Consider the following 22,304-nt stretch of genomic DNA (forward strand, 5'->3'; position numbering starts at 1 on the left):
CCATGGGCTCAGCCTGTTTGTGGGAAATAAAAAGATTATGTTGCCATCCCTTCTGCAAAAGTGTTGTGTTTCCATTTCCTCCATCGTCACCACCACTCTGCCATGCTTTTGTTTGTCTTGAAGTGAATAAAAGAGAGACAGTGGGACAGTCCCTCCTTCATCAGTCACAGATGGGTGATGTCTGGCCGGGAAGAAAGATCATTCAGGAACAACAGAAGGTGTCCAGGTAAGAACCAAGCAATCATTTAAAGAAATGCTACACATCCCTTTAATTCTATTATGTTTTACTTTCTTCTGTTTATAAAATAATAGATGTTCATTATAGGAAAATTTGGAAAGTACAGAAAAGAATTAAGAAGGAAGGAAAAAATATTCTTAATCCTACTACCCACATGTAACATTAACATTTTGGCATATTTACTTTATAAGGGCAATTTGAAGACAAATACAAATAACACATACTCATTATTAAAATTTTAGCCAGCATAGGAAATAATAAAGAAGGCAACAAATCACCTAAATTCCTAATACCCCAGTATTCACATTATGTGAAAATTATTTCAGATGTCATTTGTGCATATATATATATATATATATATATATATATATATGTATATGGAGAGAGAGAGAGAGAGAGAGAGAGAGAGAGAGAGAGAGAGAGAGAGAGAGAGAGAGATGGGTAAATGGATAGATTGAAAAAAACTTTGTAATATAGGACAATAATAAATTAAAAGTATTGTTTAATTTTACTTGAACTTAACAGAATAAAACACTGAAATAAAGTTGAAGAATTGCTCATCTTCAAACAAATGTTTCTTTACCATAAAACATACTAGTCATTAGCATCCCCCTAAGCTTAAGAAAAAATATCATGAAAACATTGAGCAGTTAGTCATTTTTTTCCTAATGTCTTTTTGTTAACAACCTTTTCGACATATAATTCACATAGTATACAATTCACTCATTTATGGTGTACAATGCAGTGATTTTTAGTATAGTCACAGAATTGTCCAACTGTTACCTCAATAGATTTTAGAACTTTACATCACCTTGAAAGGAAACCCTGAACCCTTTAGCTATCACTCCCCACAACCTGTCCTTCCCCATCCCTAAGCAATCGCTTATGTACTTTCAATGTCTATATATTTGCCTGTTCTGGGCATTTCATTTAAATGGAATCACACAATATGTGGTCCTTTGTGACTGTCTTCTCTCACTTAACGTAATGTTTTTAAGGTTCATCCATGCCGGTAGCATGTATCAGTACTTCATTTCTTCTTACTGTCAGATAATATTTCCATTGTATGTAGATACTACATTTGTTTATCCACTCACCTGTTTGTAGACATTTGGGTTGTTTCCACTTTTGGGCTCTTATGAGTAATGCTGCTATGAATATTCATTACGAGTTTTATGTTTGGACAAATGTTTTCATTTCTCTTATGTAGATACATAGGAGTGCAGTTGCTAGGTCAAACAATCTTTTAGTCATTTTTAAAAATCTGCCTGTTTCAATATTAAACATCGTCAGTGGATTCTCTGCTGTGAAAGAGGAGGAGATTAGATTTCTTACACTTCCTCCCAACTCTTTCCCCTACTCCCAATTTTTATTAATCAAATTATTTTTACTTTGTCAGGACTTGCGGCATTTACATTTGGTTATGCTATCATCATACATCATCTGCTTGTTTTACCCATGTCTTTAGTTTTAAGTTCATATTTAAAAGAATTGTATGCTTATAACAGGTGTTGTACCTGGGCTTCTCTATATTTCTGAATTTTTTACTTTGATTTATTTCTTAATTGTCTGGATTTTACTATTGAGAAGTTCCTTCAAGAAGGGCTTGCAGGTGTTATTTTTATTTCATTTATGTTAAGAATGTCTGCCTAGTGCCTTTATACTTGAGCGATATATTGGCTGGATATTATGCTTATGGGCCACACTTTCTTTCCCTTAGAAAGTTGTAGACATTAGCCTATTGTCTTCTGCCACTGGATGTAACTGTGAAGAAGTCTGAGGCCAGCTAGCCACTTGTGTTTTTTTTCATACTGTGTGTGTGTGTGTGTGTGTGTGTGCAGTTGCCTGGCAAATTCTTGTTGAAGTTTAGTAACTTAACAAGGACATAATCTCAGTGGTGTATCATTTTTCTCTAATATGCAGTGTATACTTGATAAATTATTTCTTCATTACTGGAAAAAATTTTCTGTACCATATGCTCTGAACTCTTTTTCATTAGTTAAGTTCTCCACCCCAGGGACATTGTATTTCTTTATCCTCCATTTCAGTCCTTTTCTTTTAAATGCAAAAGAAAAAAGAGAAAGATGAAAACAATTAAAACCATGATTAGCCCAGATCTGTTCTCGGTGTTGTTACTTTGATTTTCATCCATTTTCTTTCTTCCCTTCCTTCTCTTCTTCCCTCCCTCCCTTCCTTTTTGCTCTATCTAATTTTCTTATTTGAATGAATGATCTTGTTTAGGTTTTAACTTGTTCTGTGCTCTCAGTCTTTCTTTTCCTTTAATTATGTTGCTTTATCATCGTCTATTTGAGCTCTTGCACTTCATCAAATCTATATTTTCACCAAATACCTGTATAGTGTAAAAGACTCAGAAGAAAGCTACTTATTTTTCTAGGGTTATATTCTCCTCCAGAATGGGTTCTTTGTTCATTCTGCAAGTTGTTTCTATTTCCCCCATCCATGGCATATTTATGTATCTGTTAGATCATTTCTTTTCATTTTATTCATGTTTAACATAGAGAGTTCTGCCCATATCTTTTGTTTGCTGTGATATAGTGTGTGTAAATTCTTCTTGACAGGCTTCTCACCTCAACTTGAAACAATTTGTCTCTTCCCCACACCCAATTACACTTTAGTTTAAGAATAGAATATTGCTTTCTATATACTTCTTTTTTGTAACCCTACGGGAGGCGCAAAAGGCAACGTGGGGGTCCTGGGTTTTGGTGTCCTGAAATTCTCTAAAATGGCCCAGCTCACTCAATCCACTCTGGATGTGTCCTCTAGCTCATACCAGTGCCCTGAGAGGTGACATACCCCAACAGCCTTGTCTGCCTCTGTTGGGGTCCCCCAGGAATACCTGGGGCTACTTGAGTACTTTGTTTTCCTTGACTTATCACAGGACTGCCTACTTACTCACTTAGTCTGCACATCTCCACATTAGAGGAGTTTTGCTGAGCTAAATCCGTCTTCTGATTTCTTAGCCATAATTTTTAAAAATTTTATGACTTGAGGCTTTACTTCTTTCTTCATTTGGTTGCTGCTGGTGAATATTTGGCTTTTTATTTGTGTGTTTTTTTTCTAACTTTCCTTCACCCAAAGGCAAATAACTTTATCACATTTTATATGATGCTGAGAAGAAATATAGAAATACATAAAGTAAGTAACCATACTGCTTCTGCCCCAGGCAATTATTGTTGATAACTGTTAATAGTTTTGGTGTATGGACTATCAGACTATCTAAGTGTATATATATGGGTTGGATTCTTAATTTTTTAGTCTTTTTTTAAAAAAGAGGGTCATACTACATGCACATTACTTAAAAAGAAAGTAAAAGGGAAAGAACTTTAAAAACTCAATACCACAGATATGCAGTAGAAAATGAGCAAAAGATTTGAACAAATATTTCACCAAAGACAATATACAGATGTGAAATAAGCACATGAAAAGATGTTCAACATCGTTAATCACTACAGAAATGCAAATTAAAATCACCAAAAGATACTACTGTATACCCACTAGAATGGCTAACATTTAAAAAGACTGACCATACCAGTTGTTGGCGAGGAGGTAGAGCAACTGGAATTCTCATACACTGCTGGCAGAGCACTGGAGCCACTTTGAAAAACAGTTTAGTAGTGTCTTAACAAGTTAAGTGTATCCCTACCTTGTGATTCAGCCATTCCATTCCTAGGTATTTACTCAAGAGCAATAAAAGCGTATGTCCATACAAAGACTTATACATGAATGTTCATAACAGCTTGATTTGTGATAGCCAAAACCTAGAAAGAACCCAAATGTCTATCAATAGGGATAAATCAAGGTTTGTTTATATAGTGGAATACTACTCAGCCCTGAAAAGGAAAGGACTACTGATACATGCAACAACATGGATGAATCTCAAAATAATCATGCTGAATGAAAGAAGCCAAACAAAAGGACATATTGCAAAAATTTGTTTATATAAAATTCTAGAAAGTGCAAACTAACTTTTAGTGACAGAAACCTTACGAAGGGGCACAAGGAAAGTTAATTGTGGTGATGTTTCACGAGTGTATTCATGCATCAAAACTCATCAAATTGCACACTTAAACATGCAGTTTATGTCAGTTATAACTCAAGGTGTAAAAGGAAAAATTATAGAAAAACATAACTTCAATATTTTCCATGTCAGCACCAATGGTCTACCTCATTCTTTTTAATATCTGTAAGGTGTTTCTTTGTATGTATGTACAGCAGGTCCTTGAATAAGATCATTTTCTTCAGCATCATTTCATTATAATATTGATGAGAAAAAATTGATTCCTAGCCGGGGCAACTGTGTGGCATTTGCATGTTCTCCCCATGTCTGTGTGGATTTTCTCTGGGTACTCTGGTTTCCTCCAACATCCCAAACCTGTGCAGGTTAATTGGCGTGTCTAAATGGTCCCAGTGGGAGTGGGAGTGGGTGTGTGTGTGAGTGCCTCTTCAATCGAAAGGCATCCTGTCCAGGGTGGGTCCCATCTTGCACCCTGAGCTGCCAGGAGAGGCTCCAGCCACCTGTGACCCTGAACTGTGACCCTGATTGGAAAATAATGATCTTACTTGTTTGTATTCATCTTTCTTACATGTATGCATAACTCATATTTATTTCAGTGTTTAATATTAAACGTGTTTTGGGTCTTTATTTAGAAGTTTGTTGCTTTTTTTGATGAAAATATGCCATAGGAACTTAACTCTTGTTTATATCGATTAGCCTGTGGTAAAATTGGTTTCGTTATACATCGTTTTCACTTAATAGTCAGTTTCCAAGAACCTATCGATGATGGGAAGTGAGGACTTACTGTACTGTGATTTTACCCACACAGCGTTGGGTGGGTTATTCATATGTTCTAGGTGATGAGGCTCCCTTTTTCCTTTGTGGATAAGCATAAGAATGATTTTTATGTCCTGAATCTGATTAACAGATCTGACATCATCAGTCAGAATGTAATTTCTGAAACATACTGCTTCTGGCTGTTTATGACCTCTTACTCATTGGACCCAGAAACTTCTTATTTATCCTAAACATGAAAACAGACTAAGTGGCCATAAATGATCTTCTCCATAAAATTATGGAGCCTCAGAGATAATCTAATTTAACCCCCTTATTTTTACAGAAAAGAAGGCAGGATAAGTGATTTACCTGAGATGATACAGATACTTAGAGCCCAGGACTCCCATCTCTTAGTTTATTTTTTACTGCACAGATGTCAAATAATTGTTTTTCTACCCTAGGGTTGATTTGATATCAGCTCTGGATCTGTACGTATTAATGGTTAGGGAAAAAACACAAGCAGAAAACACTCTCCATGAACCATTGTTAAACTAGCTCTCTAGAGGAATGGTTCCACTTTGGGTTCTTTATTCTTTGAAGCAAAGGGGGGAAAATTATTCTGAAGTAAAAGTGAAATCAAGCTCCCTGCTGTGTCTTGAACTATAAAGCTAATATATCTCTTAAGAAATGACCTCTGTTTCACCTCTTGCATGACCTATGATTTCAAACACTACTGTTGGTTTTCAGAAAAATCTCAAACATTATCTGATAACTTAGAAAGTTTATTCTTTATTACTGCCTAAGAGATGAGTATCTATGATACAGATATTCGTTACTTCAGTCTTTGTTCATTTATTAATTCGTTCATTTGTTAACAAATATCTATGAATGCCTACTATTTGCCAGGCACTGGTTTAGGCAGTGGGATACACTGGTGAATACAACAAAGTGCCTTGCTTAGGGAGCTTAAATTTGGGGTTGGGGGACATGGACAGTAAATAATCAAGTAAACATATTGTATATCAAATGTTGACAAGTGCTATGGAGAAAATGAAGTAGACTAAAGAGATAGGGTGTGCCAGGAAAGCAAGTGTGTACATATGCTGTTTTATTTAGGATAGCCAGGGAAAAGTCTTAATAATAAATTGATGTTTGAGCAAAAAGTGACGCAAATGAGGGAGCAAACCCTGAGAGTATCTGGGGGAAAGCATTCTAGGCAGAGAAAGTGGCAGATATAAAGATCCTAAGGTGAGTTTGTGTTTGGCACGTCTGAGTAATCTGGAGCTGAGTGAGCAAGGGAGGAATGGTAGGAGATGAAGACAGAGATGGGATGAAAAGTAGATCATGTAAGACTTTGTTGGCACTTGTAAAGACTCTGACTTTTACTCCAAGTGAGAAGGAGGGCTCTGAGTGACATGATATTCTTTCTTTTCTACATTGAGGTAAAATGCACATAATATGAAATTCATCATTTTAACATTTTTAAAGTACACAATTCAGTGGCTTTGAGTACTTCAGAATGTTGTGCAACCGTCTCTATTATCTAATTTCAGAATGTTCTCATCACTCCAAAAAGAAATCCTGTACCCATTAAAACAGTCACTCCCCATTTCTCCCAGCCCCTCACCTGCTTTCTGTCTCTTTGGATTTGCCTCTTCTGGGTATTTCATATAAATGGGGCCATACAAAATGTGGCCATTTGTGTCTGGCTTCTTTCACTTAGCACAATGTTTTCAAGGTTCATCTATGTTGTGGCATGTATCAGAACTTCATTCCTTTTTATTGTCAGTAATATTTCATTGTATGCATAGACCACATTTCGTTTATTCATTCGTCCATTGGTGGACATTTGGGTTGTTTCTGCCAGTTGACTATTGTGAATACTGCTGCTATGAACATTTGTGTACAAGTTTTTGTGTGGATATATGTTTTCAGTTCTCTTGCCTATATACCTAGGAGTGGGATTGCTGGGTCATGTGGTAATTCAATATTGGATTTATATTTTAAAACTTAATTTGGCTGTTGTTTTGAAGACAGATTGGGGACAAGAGCAGAAGTAGGGAGTTCAATTAGAAGGCTATTACAGTTATCCAGGAGCTAGATGATGGTGATTTGGACCAGAGTAATGGCAGTGGGAGGGGGCGAGAACTTGTCAGATTCTAGATATACATTGAAGACAGAGCCAAGGAGATTTGCTCACAGGTTGGATTTGTATTGTGAGAGAATGAGGGAAGACAAGGATGATTCTTAAGATTTTGACCTGAGAAATGAAAGGAGGGAGTTGCCATTTGATGAAATTTAGGGAAGAGTAGGTTTGGGGGAGGATTAGGCCTTTGGTTTTGGACTTGCTGTGTTTGAGACATCCAAGCAGAGATGTCAAGTAGGCTCTTGGAAATATAAGTCTGACATTTGAGTGAGAGATACATTTAGGAGTTATTAGTTTATAAAGAATACGTAAAGCCATGAGACTAGATAAGATCATTTAGGAATAATTCTAGACAGTAAAGAGAAGGAGTCCAAGGAATAAGCCTGGACACAATCCAAAGATTAGAGGTCTAGCAGTTGAGGAAGGACCAGTAATGGAGACTGAGAAGGAGCAGACGCGAGGTCAGAGGACCAGGAGAGTTTGGTGTCCTGGAAATTACTTGAGGTACTTAGTGAAATTACTTGAGGTACTTGAGGAAGAATGTTTTTTTTTTTTCTTTTTCTTTCTTTTCTTGCTGCTCTCACAAATTCCTTGAGGTAAGGGGCCCAGGAATTGTGTCCTTCCCTTTAGAGATGAGGGCTGCTTTTTTGAATTCCTGAGGTCATCCTTCATTAAGCTGAAAAAGAATTCTGGTCTTCTGAATACTGTCTTCAAAACATACTGCTTATTTATGTATATAGTTTAAGCCCCACCAAGAGAGCATTTAATCAAGAATTCAGTCACCAAATATGTGAGTGGCCACTCTATGCTGTTTTCTCTTCTAGGTGTTGGGAACACAATAGTGAACAAGACATGTGGTTACTGATCTCATGGAACTTAGTCTAATGGAGAAAGACACTAAACAAGTCATTTGTTTAAATTATTGAACAAATTAAATCATTTCTTTAAAAGACATAAGCAAATAATTATATACATGAGGAAGGTTACTAATCCAGACTTGAAGTGGGGGCGTGCTCAGAGAGATCTGGAGGGATTGACATATAAGGAGAGACCTGAAGTAGTCGATTTAGCCAGATGAAAAATGGCCATTGTGAAAAGAACATCCCAAGCAGAGAAAAGAGGGATGAGAGAGGGCTATGTCATATTCAAGGAACCAAAAGAACTTCATCTTTCTGGAATGTAAAGTAAAAGGAAAGGTCGAGAAGGAAAGATGAGTCTGAAGAGGTGAGCAAGGGTCAAGTCATAAGAGTTTTCTTGGCATGCTGAGGAGTTTGAACTCAATCCCAACAGCGATGGGGAACCGCTGAACAGTTTTTAAAGTATACTCTAAGTATATATTTATCTTAGAAAGATTACTTAGGCTACCATTGTAAATAGGTTGGCAGGAAGCCTGACTCCCAGCAGGAGAGCCCACTTTCTTTATATCTTGGCTCTTGGGTTTTATTCTAGTGTGCCATTTGAAGTGCCCAAGCTGAAAAGTGGAAAGAATGCACTGGAGGCTGAGCGTGAGAGTCTGGATAGCTACACGGCTGACTCGGATAGCACGTCCAGGTGAGATCCCCCCGCCCCAGTCCCTGTGCCTCTGCTCGACCTGAGTTCCCATTTTATTCTCTAGCATCAGGATGCAGGGCTCCTGTGCCTTCAGTGTACCCAACTTCTCTCTTCAGCAAGTCTCATGAAGTCTTTTCTCTGACCTTGCCACAAGTGTTTCAGTAGCACTTCCTTCTGGAGCATGCAACTTCCACAGGCTGCTGCTACGCCTTGGAGGGTTCTTCCTGGACCAGTAGCAACTGGTGCTGCTGTCCTATAGAAATGCGGGTGTGAGTGTTTGTGTTTGTGCACAGTTGCTTATCTGATCATCTGCATTCCTTCAAGGTAAATCTGATGTGATGTTTATCTTCTAGATTTGGTTACTACAATGACCCCAAGCCAGTGGCTCTCCTTCCATAGAGTTCGGGTCCATAGATAGAAGGGGAAGGGGAGGAGGTGATTGTTTTTATAACTTCTGTATCTACCTCCAGAAGAGACTCTCTGGATAAATCTGGTCACTTTCCAGAATGGAAGAAGATGTCTGCCCCCAAATCTCAAGTGGGAAAGGTAAACTTGAGTCATTTTTCTCTTTCTGAATTTAAATCAAGAATTCAACTAAACACATTTTAGTTCAGATTCACTTGGGGGCATTTGCTAAGGTTTTGGTTGAAATGTGAGAAAATAGGTTTTGGACTGCTTCCTAGTATTAAATTAAATCCCTAAGATTAACCTTTCCTTTAAGATTGCTATAGTTTAGTGTAAGTCTGAGCCTTGTTCTTCTTGAGGCTATCATTCCTTATTCCATCCTTCCACCTACCCAACAGTTCCTTTCCATTTCCTAGGAAACTCAGTCTGGGGGTCAAAATGTGGTATCGGTCGATGAGGGTGACATGATATTCAAGAAGAACACCAGAAAAATCCTCAGGCCTTCAGGTAGCTGTTTTCCCATTATAGCCTTTTGAGATTGAAGTTCTGAATACCCTTGATGGGTTCCTGGTATGGAGAAGAGTAGGTCTCTTTTGATTTGGGTTTTTGGTCTTCCACTCAGAATACACTAAATCTGTGATTGATCTTCGCCCGGAAGATGTGGGGCATGAAAGTGGATCCTTGGGAGACAGAAGCAAATCTGTCCCAGGCCTCAGCGTGGATATGGTAAGTACCCTTGCATTTCACTTGGTCATTATGTGAAATTTTATATATTTAGAGTTGACTTTAGTACCTGATACTCTCAATCAACATGTTTAGTTCTTTAGGAAAAAGCAACATGAATCTTAATTCCCCCACATTTCTAAAGTAAATCTGGTTGCTGAATCGGTTAAACAAAAAGATTGTCTTCACTGTCTCTTATGTTCTAATACATTGCTTGATATACAGTTGGGGGTTCAAATAAATTCTTATTTTGATTAAAATGTAAAGGGATGGGGGGTTGGGGCAGTCAAATGGGAAAGAGATATTCTTATCTTATTCTTTGGTATTTGAGAAAGATGGTTGGAATATAGTTTGGAAGCCTGAAATGCGGGAACATAAAAATAAGGATATGTGTGTACACATGTACATGACACCACAGAGCTTAGCAACCATTATGGCTCCTACTACAGGAAGGATATTAGTCTTTGAACTTTTTCTTATTTTTATTAACTTTGAATCTCTATTTATTGTTCCAGGAAGAGGAAGAGGAGGAAGAAGAAGAAGACATTGACCACTTGGTGAAGTTGCATCGCCAAAAGCTAGCCAGAAGCAGCTTGCGAAGTGGCTCTTCCATGGTAAGTTCTATTAGTTCTGTGGCTATAGACACGTTGGGGTACCAGGAAGGAAGGAAGTGCCTCCCTGGAGCAGAGTCAGTAGCTGGGGAAATCATCCTACTCACTCCTTCCAGGTCAATGAGATGCATTTGTTTCTGTCCTCACTTTAGATTGTAGTTGCTTAGTGCACAGCTAGGTGACTTCCTCAGCCTCTGCCCTAGAGAGTCTAATTAGGGCCAGAGATGTGCTTTCTCAGTTTTGTGAACAGTAACCCGTGACTTCTTCCCTAAAGAGTTATCCAGGCTGTGAAGTGAACAAGATCCAGATTTCTTCATCAGAGCCCTCCCCAAATCTCACATTCAAGGGCAGTGAGTGGCATGCGAAGGGCCCTAGCAGGGTTAATTGGCGTCAGGGTATGATTAAGGAGCAGCAGTACTAATCAGAATCATGAAGTTAAAGGGACACTTAAGAATCAGGGCCTAGTTATGTCATAAGTATGATGATTGATGTTTAGGGGTAACAAGAGTCAGGAACCAGGGTGATTAGAGTTTGTTCCCACCCACACACATAGGAAGAGAATGACAGGTTTGTAGAGCTGATCACTACCCAAGAGGAAGATGTCTTTTTACCTCTGGTGGGGTACCCCCCCAGTTCTGACCCATTTACTTCTCTCTGTAGGTCTTGATAGGGATAGGGTGGATAAGAGAAACCCACAGATAATCAAGGCACCTTGTTTTAATTAGTAACGGTCCCCTGCTAGCCAGTGTTTTAGCATATATAACATATACCAAAAATGGACTTAGGTCTGCCTTACCTCTACACCTTGCTCACCTTCTGGGACAGGTGAAAATTAACAATAAAATGTGTCAAAGGAGGGAAAGAGGAGAAGCTAAAGCCTGGGTGATCCATGAGCTGATTTATTACACTGAACAATTGGGAGTATGCTCCTAGCTTTCTCTTGTACTCTGGGTACAAAATTGTTGTCAGTACTGGCTTGTTGCAGGGGCTTTTGAAACTTGTTTTGTTCAGTGACTATGGCTTTATCATGAGGAAAGATGTGAGCAATGTGGGCAGGGGAGTATGCCCTTGTCAGATGTTTGTGGGTCTTTATCTTCAGAGTACAATTGGCAGCATGATGAGCATCTATAGCGAAGCTGGTGATTTCGGGAACATCTTTGTGACTGGCAAGATTGCATTTTCCCTGAAGTATGAGCAGCAAACACAGACTCTGGTCATCCACGTGAAGGAGTGCCACGAGCTGGCCTATGCCGATGAAGCCAAGAAGCGCTCTAATCCGTGAGTGTTTCTAGAACCTGACTCACCCTCTGAGATGAGAGCTTAGACCCTGGCATCTATCTGGGCACACTTGAGCCGAGGTTATTGCTTCCTGGGCAGAGAGAGAGGTGTGACTGAGAGTGGTTAGAGGATGTGTGAGGAAGGGACCAGGATTGGGAATATGCAAGAATGACGTGTCTAAGAGGGCTCAATGTGACATTTTCATTTCGTCATGGCTTATATATATGGAGAGCAGGGAAGTGAAGAATGGGTTGAGAGAAGACAGTGAATTACTCAGTACTCTCCTTGGTTTCTAGATACGTGAAGACTTATCTTCTGCCTGACAAGTCCCGGCAAGGAAAAAGAAAAACCAGCATCAAGCGGGACACCATCAATCCACTATATGATGAGATCTTCAGTGTAAGTATCTAAGACCCTGAAGGAAGGAGAACTTGTTCTGTCATGTGCGCTAAGCTATAGCTATTCCTCGGCTATGTGGCTGGTTGACATGGTTTTGAGTGGCCATGTCTATGTCTGAGGCTATACTATGGGCATGTGTTCATATCCTGAACTCCCAGAGAACAAAGGTGATCTGGCTGTCTTGTTGTGAAGTTGGAGATACACGTGGCCACAAATCTCAGTTTAAAAAGTCATTTGGGGTCAGGAGTACCCATGGCACCTTTGTTTTTGTTTTTGTTTTGCAGGGTGGGGGGGTAGTGTTCCAGTGTTCTCTCACCCACTTAAGGAAAAATTAATTTCCAGGTCCTCCCATGGAATATGGTAGGATTTTGTGAAATGGGGTAAGTGGAGGCTTTGAATGAGCAAACTCAAAGTGCTTAGGGACTAGAGTAATTTGATATTTAGGACTATGCACTTTGGATATGGTTGCTCAGATTTTGGAATAATCTTTATTGAGGAATTGTCAATAACTAATTTTCTGGGGCTTCTCTTTTCTTTCACAGTATGAGATCCCAGAATCTCTCCTGGCCCAGAGGACATTGCAGTTCTCGGTTTGGCATCATGGTCGTTTTGGCAGAAACACTTTCCTTGGAGAGGCAGAGGTCCAGATGGATTCCTGGAAGCTTGATAAGAAACTGGATCATTGCCTCCCTTTGCATGGAAAGGTAGTCAACAACTCACGTAGTTTGGATCTGAGGTAGAATTGTTCGCAGTGACCTCTGCTGGTATATGTTGGTAACGTCTTTACATGCAGTCTTCTGTAGAGTTCTAGCGCACCCTGCTGGGCTTGCTGGGTTTGACAGTAATCTCATGCATTTGTGTGTCGAGTGTGAGTCATCTCTTCTGCCTATGCCAGGCAAAAGATAAAGCCATAGTTTTCCTTTGAACAGTATTTCATATATGTGCCAAGCTTTGCCTCCGAACCTTCCAGAGTCTGGGCACATTCTAACATCCTAACTTGCACCTCTTCTCCAAGCTAACCTTTTGGGTGTATCCTAATCACTCCTTTTCCAAGCTAACCTTTTCACTAAAGAAGTGGGAAGTGAAGCAATTCATGGAGTTCCAAGTTTTGTGCTCTTGGTCACACAAGCCAGGGAAATGGGGATGGCACCTCAGGGGAGAGTGTATCAGTGTGCCTGGGATCTGAGTGCAGACCTGGATTTAAATCCTGGCAAATAACAGGCAAAATCACCTAATTTATAAAATAATTTAGGTAAGGCACCTAATTTCCATGAGCCTTAGTTTCTTCATCTATAAAATGGAGATAATACTATTCCTCTTTTGCAGGATTGTATGCAAAGTACAAATCAGTGCCTGGCACATAATGGACATTCAATAGGTTACTATCATTCTGGTTAAGATGAGGTTGCCAAAACAGACTTCTTGATTATCAGAATTGTTCAATGGCAAGGTTCTTCTGTAAAAAAGTTTTTACACTAGCATTTTTGTTTTTAATTTTTAAAAATTTATTTAAATTAAAAAAGACATAACATTATGTGTTAACATAAAACATATTTATACTAGCATTTTTAAATGCTATAAATAGTATGGTGCATAAAATATCTTTGAAAAGATGGACAAGATACTAGTAGAAGTGGCTGCCTCTAGGAAGAGAGACTGAGGTGGGAGGGTGATTTAGGTTTCTCTATATGCCCTTTTATAATGTTTGAACTTTTCTATATGCACACACACACACACACACACACACACACATATGCACCATGGGTGCCAAAAAAATGTATACAAGTGGACACTTTGGTCAACGTTGCTCAAGCAGTACTTTGCCATAATCAGAAGTGTCTGGACACTAATGGTAACCACTTTGAGTACCTCTTGTAATTGCAGAAGTCAAACGTGACTTGTATTCATCTTTTGTTATCAGTATATATTGAGTACTATGATTTTAATACAGTTTTTCTTTCTTAAAATGTGTGTACATTTTTTGGCACCATATATATATATACACATATATATACACACACATATATATACATATATATGTATATATATTGTTTATTAAGAAAATTAAGAATAAAAGGATTTATATGTACATGGTTCAAAATTAAAACAACATAGACATGTATAAGAAGAAAAGTAGGTTTCATTCCCTAGAAATAACCAGTGTTAACAACTACTTGGATATCTTTATATAAATTTTCTATTTAGCAGCACAGATGTACACATACGGATTTATATTCTTTTTCCTTTTACACACATGGACTCATACAAACCTCATTTGTGTGTGTGTGTGTCTCGATTCTTTTATTAAACAATTTATCATTTATTATGGACGTTTTTCTGTGCCATCACTTACAGATCTATCTCATTTTAGTTGCTGTATAGTATTCTTTCATGTACCTGTATTATAATTTATTTACCATTTCCCCACTGATGGGCATTTAAATTTAAATTGTTTGCTTGCTTTTTTTTTTTTTTGCTGTTAAACCTATGCTATAATATAGCTTGGTCTTCTTTTGTGAATGTAAACTATAGGAGAAATTTCTGGTGGTTGAATTGCTGAGTCAAAGGAAATGTGTATCCAGTATTTTGATAGCTACTGCCCTCCAAAAAAATAGTAACAGCATTAAATCTGTCCCTTTAAATACTAATAAAAACAGGAAAGCAATGATCACAAACTGTAGCATATTATTAGAAATTTAGAATTTCTTAAGCATTTGGCACGCAAGTCATTCTCTCAAGGGCCTACAGTTGATATTGGAAATGTTAGTATAAATCATCACTAACCAATGCCAATAAAAATGTCTTACATCAAATGAAAAACCAGCATCAAAATAGAAGTATTTTCTCTTTGTAATTATTTTGAGCCAGAATAAAAATGTACTACTGAAACACATAACGCGAATTTCCATCTAAGGCTAAACTCTAATTCACAATCTAGATGTTAAAATTTTGTAGACATTTGATAAACAACGCAAAGACCACTTCAGTGTTACATATCTATTTTAACTTCAAACATTCTGCATTTATTGTCTCTGATTTTTCTTGTTTGGCCCAGTAGTCCATTTGCCTCCCAGTTAGTTTTCTCCTCCTGGCATCTGGCCCCCCATTCTTTTTTAAAACAATTGAAATGATTGGGTAACATTGGTTAATAACATTATATAAATTTCAGGTATACAACTTTATAATACAACATCTCTATACTCTATTGTGTGCTTACCACCTGAAGTCTAGTCTCCTTCCATCACCTTGTATTTGATCCCCTTTATCTTCTTTGTCCTCCCCCCACCCCCTTCCTCTCTGGTGACCACCATTACCTCCCTATTCTTTTCTATCTGTCCCATACACTAAACTTTGTACATTCTGGGTATGTGGTACATTTTTTCAAACCCATGGGGATTATGCCATCCTGGTATTGATATGCTCAGTAGTGAGGACCTAGTTTAGAGGAGCCTCAGTGAACACAGGCAGGTGATAGGGCACCTCTAGTCTGTACTAGCTCATGTTCTGGATACAAAGCATAAAGAACAGAACCATGCCAAGAGAGCCAATAGAGGGACACAGTTCTGCCACCCACAGCCAAAGATGATAGGCCACTTACTGCTCATCCCAGACGTTCATTCATTCACTTTTGCATTTATTCAGTAAATATTTGTGGAGTACCTGCTAAGTGCCAGGTACTTTGCTGTCAGGCATGCTAAGATGAACAAAAATAGGCTTGATTTGCATCTTCCTGGCATTTCGCTTCCAGTGGTGGAGATAATTAATCAAAAGTAACATACATAAATATAAATAAATAAATGTAAAGTAAAATGTAAGTAAGTGTAAAGTTAAGAATTGTGGCATACTTAAATCCTTGTAACAGAATTGCACCTAGCTCTCAAATCTTTGTAAACTCTATTTTAAAAAATACTTTTTTATCTTTGAAGATCACACAAGTGTACATGCCATTCTTATTAAAAAGACACTATAGACATATACAGAGTAAAAACTGAAAGCCCTCTTTCCTTTCCCCATTCCACTCCCCTCCTTAGAAGAAACAAGTGTTCAGTTAGTCTGTATCCTTATGGATTTTTCTATGCAGTGTAGTATAGTGGTTAAACGCATGGACTCTGGAACCAGTCTGTCTGAATTCGAATCCTGCTTCTGCCAATTACTAACTGTGTGACCTTGGGCAAGTTACTTAACCTCTCTGTTCCTCTGTTCCATAATCTATTAAATAGGGATAATAGTATCTCATAGGGACTATCTTGTGGATTAAACAAAATGATATAACAGTGCCTGGCACAAATTAAGTACTATTTAAGTGATAATAATGATAATCATTTGCATACATGCATATTCACACATGCAAATATGTGTATATTTTAATATACGAGGTCGGACAGTTCAGTTCGCGAACTTATCCTAGAAAAAGTGCTACATACCTCTGCTGAATATCACTATGGTCACCTTCGAAGTACTCCCCTTGGGAAGCTATGCACTGATACCAGCGCCTAGTTTACTCTTCAAAGCAATTTTGGAACTCTTTTTCTGGAATGGCCATCAGAGCTGTCATCATATTATCCTTGATGTGCTGAATGTCCTCAAAATGTCTTCCTTTCAATATTTCCTGTATCTTTGGGTAAAGAAAGAAGTCACTGGGGGCCAGATCTGGTGAGTAGGCAGGGTGTTCCAATATAGTTATTTGTTTACGGGCTAAAAACTCCCTCACAGAGAGTGTCGTGTGAGCTGGTGCATTGTTGTGATGCAAGAGCCTTGAATTGTTGGCAGAAAGTTCAGGTCGTCTAACTTTTTCACGCAGCCTTTTCAGCACTTTCAAATAGTAAACTTGGTTAACTGTTTGCCCAGTTGGTACAAACTCTTAGTGATTAATCCCTCTGATATCAAAAGAAGTTAGCAACATCATTGCAACAAGTTCGCGAACTTAATTGTCAGACCTCGAAAGTGGGATACTTTTTCTGTCTTGCTTTGGCGACCTAACAGTACATCTTGGCTATCTTTCCATGTTAGCGTGTGTAGTCACTGCATTCTTTTGATGACTGCATACCATATGCCGTATGAAGGCATTAAAATTACTCATTTAATCTTTTCTATGTCAATTGACATGTAGGTTGTTTTCACTTTTTGGCAATTACTTACAATGCTGGTAGCAAGATCCTTCATCATGGTGTCAGTCCCCTGTGAGTTTGTGTGGCAACCGTGCTGGAAGACCTATGAGGGTATTTGGAATCTAATAGCTATATACCCAAGTAGCAAAGTAGTGGGCATTGCAGAAGACTTTTATTGGTTCTTCTGCATCTCCTGAAGAAACTGCCTTAGAAACCTGTGGCTGCCATGGCCTAGGGACCCTGGATTGTATTCATAAGGAGAAGGATCCTCATTGCTGTGAAGCTGTTGTTGAGGGTAATTTTAGAATCTCCTCAGCAAGAGGTCCCCACAACTCCTGAGAAGCCCAGCTTGACCTGTTGGGTCTCCCTGTGTTTCAGATCAGTGCTGAGTCCCCGACTGGCTTGCTATCACACAAAGGCGAGTTGGTGGTTTCATTGAAATACATCCCAGCCTCCAAACTCCCTGTTGGAGGTGACCGGAAAAAGAGTGAGTTTTTTGGGGGGCCCTGGATTTAGCCCTTATATTCTGCACAGGATCTGTGTGAGGTGGTGATGGCTGGTGGGTAGCACTGTTGGAGAGACCAGATTGGGATGAGCCTGGGATCATCTTGTAGGGAAGTATCCTTTATTTACTAAGTAAGCCTTTTTTGCATTTTTCAACCAGAAGGGAATGCCGTAGGGTTGGCATTCCATTATTTTAAGCCATTAAACATGACTTGGTCTTGGTCCAGCTGTGGCAGGCTACTAAGAGGGCAGAATAGAATAGAAACTTTAGGGCTGAGAAAAAGTGGGGTGGCAAAGTATGAGGGACAGGAAGTTGAAGGCTGAGGAAAAGTAAATCAATGTGCCAGGCACTGTGGTAGAGACTCTGGGTGTGTAGATGAATAAGAGATGACGTTTACCCTCCCTTGAGGAGCTTAATTTAGCAAGAAAGACAGTCATATGCTAAAAGAACACAGATACAGGAGTGATGGATTATGTCTGGTTACATTTGGGAGAGCATTGAAGAGGAAGTAATGATGAAACGGGACTTAAGACTTTACCAGGCAAAAAAGGAAGAGGATGGTGTGAGAAAAGCATTTCCAGGAGAGGTGATAGCATGAGCAAATGTTTTTAAAAAGCATGATAAATATGGGATGTATGTGAGTGTGAGGGAGTGAACTTATTTTGGTGGGGCTGGAGTTATGGTATGTAGGTGTGAGAGTGGGATTGGAATTGTTCATGAGGCTGGAGCCTTACTGAAAAGGGCCTTGAATGTAATGGTAAGGAGTTGAACTTGATCCATTGGCAATGGGAAGCCAATGTTCTTAAAAAGATACCTGCAGCAAGTTCTAACTATAGGATGTGGGGAATCAATGACATCCCCAAGGAGGTTGTGCAGAATGACTAGAGAAGAGAGGCAAGGATAGAACCGTAGGGAACAGCAATGATATAAAGAATGAAAAGAAGCAGAAAAGCCAGTGAGCTAGAGTATTATCAAGAGAGAGCTTGAAGAAGGGAGCGGGGGTTGTCAACAATATCGACATACTACTGAAAGGCCAGGCCCACTGAGAGACATGGCTCATGGGCGGCAGATTACATTCTCAGTGGATTAGATGAAGCAGAAACCAAATTTCACTAGAAAGTAGGCTGAGAAGTAGAGGTGTTGAGTGTGGACTCTTTTTTGGAGGATAATTGATGGTGAAAGAAAGGAAAGACATCAAAAATAGCTTGAAAATGAGATAAGAATGAAGGCAGATTTTGTTTTTAAAAGATTTTTTTAAAAGGAGAGATGAGATTAGCATATATTTAGACTGAGAGGATGGCACCAGTGGAGAACAGATATTAAAAATGAGAGGTGGGGGTTGAAATTGATGATGTCCCATGTGAAGTAAGGGTGAGATCAAGAACACAAGTGGAGGAGTCCTTCTTTTTTTCTTATTCATTCAACAAATATTAGACAACTTTATTTCTCTGAGCCTCAATTTTCTCATCTATAAAACAAGAATGATAATGGTATATATCTCATAGGATTGTTTAGAGAATTAAACGCTTAACATAGAATCGGGCACATAGCTAGTTTTCAATAAGCATTCATTGCTGTTGTTATTAATTTAGCACCTATTGCTTACTGTCAGGCACTGTACGAGGTACTGAGAATCCAAGTCAGGTGTGGTCCAGTTATTATTGAGCTTGCTGCCTTCAGGAGCAAGGAAAGGAAGGACTGTGTAGATATACCTCGGGAGAAATCTGGAGGTGTAGGGGCTCACTTGCTGTGGCTGACATCCCTTACAGGTAAAGGTGGGGAAGGGGGAGAGCTCCAAGCGTGGATCAAAGAAGCCAGGAACCTGACGGCTGCCAAATCAGGAGGGACCTCAGACAGCTTTGTCAAGGGGTGAGTCCCTGGACCAGCACCAAACTAACCAGTTTCAGGACAAGAGAGCTAAGAGACAAACCCAATTTAACCTTTCTCTGTGGATATTATCCTTGTGTGTCCTACCACTTCCAGCAACCAACTTTGTTCCTGAAATTGGATAATGGCAAAACCCCCACTACCATGTTTACACTGGTCTGAGCTCAGTTTGGACTAGGCGGTGGTGCTCATTGCCGAAGAGGAGGGTGGTGGACAGATCGGTCTGACTTTTCCTTTATTATAGACTTATGCTCTTGATTGATCTTGAATAAAAATCTGTTCCCTGATTGTCAAGATTTGGGAACTCATGACTTTGTTCCCTGCAATATTTAAGCAATGCCAGCTTTCCCCAAATTACAGATCATCCCACTGACTTAAGTTCTCTAACAAATCATGTTCAGCTGTGTCTATCGTGACTACCGTTGGTTTTATTTAAAGAGGACCTTGCCCAATAGAAATGGAACCAAATACTTAAAACCCATTTTTGGTAGAGTAGAAATAACAGCTCACTAATAACGTTATGTTAACGTGCTCTCCAGGCTGAATGAATTGTATCAGGTGAATCATGTAGTCGAGGTAGCAGGCACTCTGCTTCAGCAGATTCGAGGGCAGGAGTGCGTGTACTAGGATCCGAGTGTTGAGTCACTTTCCTGGGGTAGGCCTGTGGCAGGGGAAAGGGGAATTTACATAGACACTGCCAGCTTTGAGTGCGTTGTTGATTACTCCCCGCCCTCTGCCAGATACCTCCTTCCCATGAGGAACAAGGCCAATAAGCGTAAAACTCCTGTGATGAAGAAGACCCTGAATCCCCACTACAACCATACATTTGTCTACAATGGAGTGAGGCTGGAAGATCTACAACACATGTGCCTGGAACTGACTGTGTGGGACCGGGAGCCCCTGGCCAGCAATGACTTCCTGGGAGGGGTCAGGCTGGGGGTTGGCACTGGTGAGAGCCTCTCCCCTTTCCTCACTGTCTTTCTTAAAGGCCTCTTGCATTTGACTCCTAATATACCCACGCCCTTCCCTATAGAGCATCTTTATGACAGGAGTTGTCTTCTTTCCTTTAAGTTAACATTCCACCAATATTTACTGAGCGCCTACTATGTACAGGCCTAGAGGAAGACTGAGCTCATGCACTGTTATGTGTACAGATAAATGTGACCCTGGTTGCCAGGGACACCATCATCCTCCCACCAAAACCATCTGAAAACTTACTTATATCTGTACCTACCATTTACATCTTCCATCCTGATACAAAGAAAGAAGGGCCCTTTCTGGCAAAGGCCGATCTCTTTCCAAGTGTCCTCACCTTCTCAATGACCTCACTTTTGGCATCTTCCATCTCCCTCTGCCTCCCTACTGGAGGTGAAAACACATATGCTCTGGTATTTCAGATCTTAAGAAACAGAAAGAAACCTTCCCTTGACCCCACATCTCCCCTCGAATTTCTTAGAAAGAATTGTTTCCACTTCCTCACTTTTCCTTTAGTCCTCAATCCACTGTGATCTGGCTTCTGTCTCACCACTCCACTGAGCAATTGCTCATGCCAAATTTTTGTTTTCATCTTACTAGAATTTTCAATGCTATTTAATGTACCTGATCACTTCCTTTTTCTTGAAATACTTAGCTTTCATTGCTACTACACTCTTGATTCCCTTTCAACTCACTGCTCACCTCAATTTTCTTGATGGGTTTCTCATTCCATACCCAAACTCTGAATGTTGGTGCTTTTCAAGGCATCTTTTTCTTTTCTCTCTCTAGTCTCTCCATTCCTGTGGCCTTAAATAATACTTGTATATTTTAATAACTCCCACAAGGCATTTAACACAAAGCATCTAGGATGACGCTTTTACCAGTGTAAGCCAGTTCGTGTCAGTCCCCTGCTTAAAACCGTTCAGTGGCTTCCTGTTGTGCTTAGAAAACAATCCAAAGTTCTCACTGTGCCTCCAGGCCCCATCTGATTTAGACCTTCTCTCTTCCTTTATGATCCACCCTGTATCACTCTCCTGCTTGCTCACTGTGCTCCAACCACAGTGACTTTCTTTCTCCTCTCCAAATATAGCAAGCTTGTTCCCACTTCATAACCTCGGCAATTAGTGTTCCCCCTGTCTGGAAAGGCCGGCTCCTTGCCATCCTTCAGATCTTGACTAAAAAGTCTCCTTCTCAGAGAGGCCCTCAGACCACTCCATCTAAAAGATCTAGGCCCTCCAAATCACCTTGTTTATTAACTTCATCACATTTACCCCACTATCTGAAATACTCTTGTTGATTTACTTGTATATTTTCTGTCTTTCCTGTTCAAATGGAAGCTACCTGTGGGCATACATTTTCCGTTTTGTTTACCACTGTATTCCCAGAGCCTAGAAGAGGACTGGCACACAGTAAGCACTTAATAAATGTTTGTTGAATGAATGTATGTACAAGAGAATAGGAACGAGGCCACATACAATCCTAACTTAAGGCCCGGAGTCTACAGCTGGAGAAAACGGTGTTCAGCTTCTTCAGTTTTTTTTGTTCTTTTTTTTTTGTTTTTTAATCCAGTCAAGTTGACAGTAACAGAAGGGCAGTAGCTCTGGCATGAGGTGTCAGACACCAGAGCTCCACACCAACCTCAGAATAAGAGGTCTTTAGCTACTGTGTGCCGTTTGGAGTCCCATT

The 22,304-nt window shown here is 39.5% G+C and overlaps 1 protein-coding gene across 5 annotated transcripts in view; it reads left to right on the plus strand.

The window, feature by feature from the left end:
• The window catches only part of SYTL4 (synaptotagmin like 4), a 76,254-nt gene that overhangs the window by 44,162 nt on the left and 9,788 nt on the right, over nt 1-22,304 (plus strand). For all 5 annotated transcript variants that reach the window (XM_081043272.1, XM_081043268.1, XM_081043269.1 and 2 more), the window contains 12 exons: nt 124-226; nt 8,626-8,727; nt 9,198-9,273; nt 9,549-9,639; nt 9,755-9,858; nt 10,371-10,469; nt 11,566-11,744; nt 12,041-12,143; nt 12,686-12,847; nt 17,630-17,738; nt 19,526-19,625; nt 20,384-20,592. In XM_081043272.1, the coding sequence (XP_080899398.1) occupies nt 124-226; nt 8,626-8,727; nt 9,198-9,273; nt 9,549-9,639; nt 9,755-9,858; nt 10,371-10,469; nt 11,566-11,744; nt 12,041-12,143; nt 12,686-12,847; nt 17,630-17,738; nt 19,526-19,625; nt 20,384-20,592 (1,437 nt within the window). The remainder of the gene's footprint in view (nt 1-123; nt 227-8,625; nt 8,728-9,197; nt 9,274-9,548; nt 9,640-9,754; nt 9,859-10,370; nt 10,470-11,565; nt 11,745-12,040; nt 12,144-12,685; nt 12,848-17,629; nt 17,739-19,525; nt 19,626-20,383; nt 20,593-22,304) is intronic.

The sequence above is a fragment of the Rhinolophus hipposideros genome (assembly GCF_964194185.1).
Source record: "Rhinolophus hipposideros genome assembly, chromosome: X".
NCBI lineage: Eukaryota > Metazoa > Chordata > Mammalia > Chiroptera > Rhinolophidae > Rhinolophus > Rhinolophus hipposideros.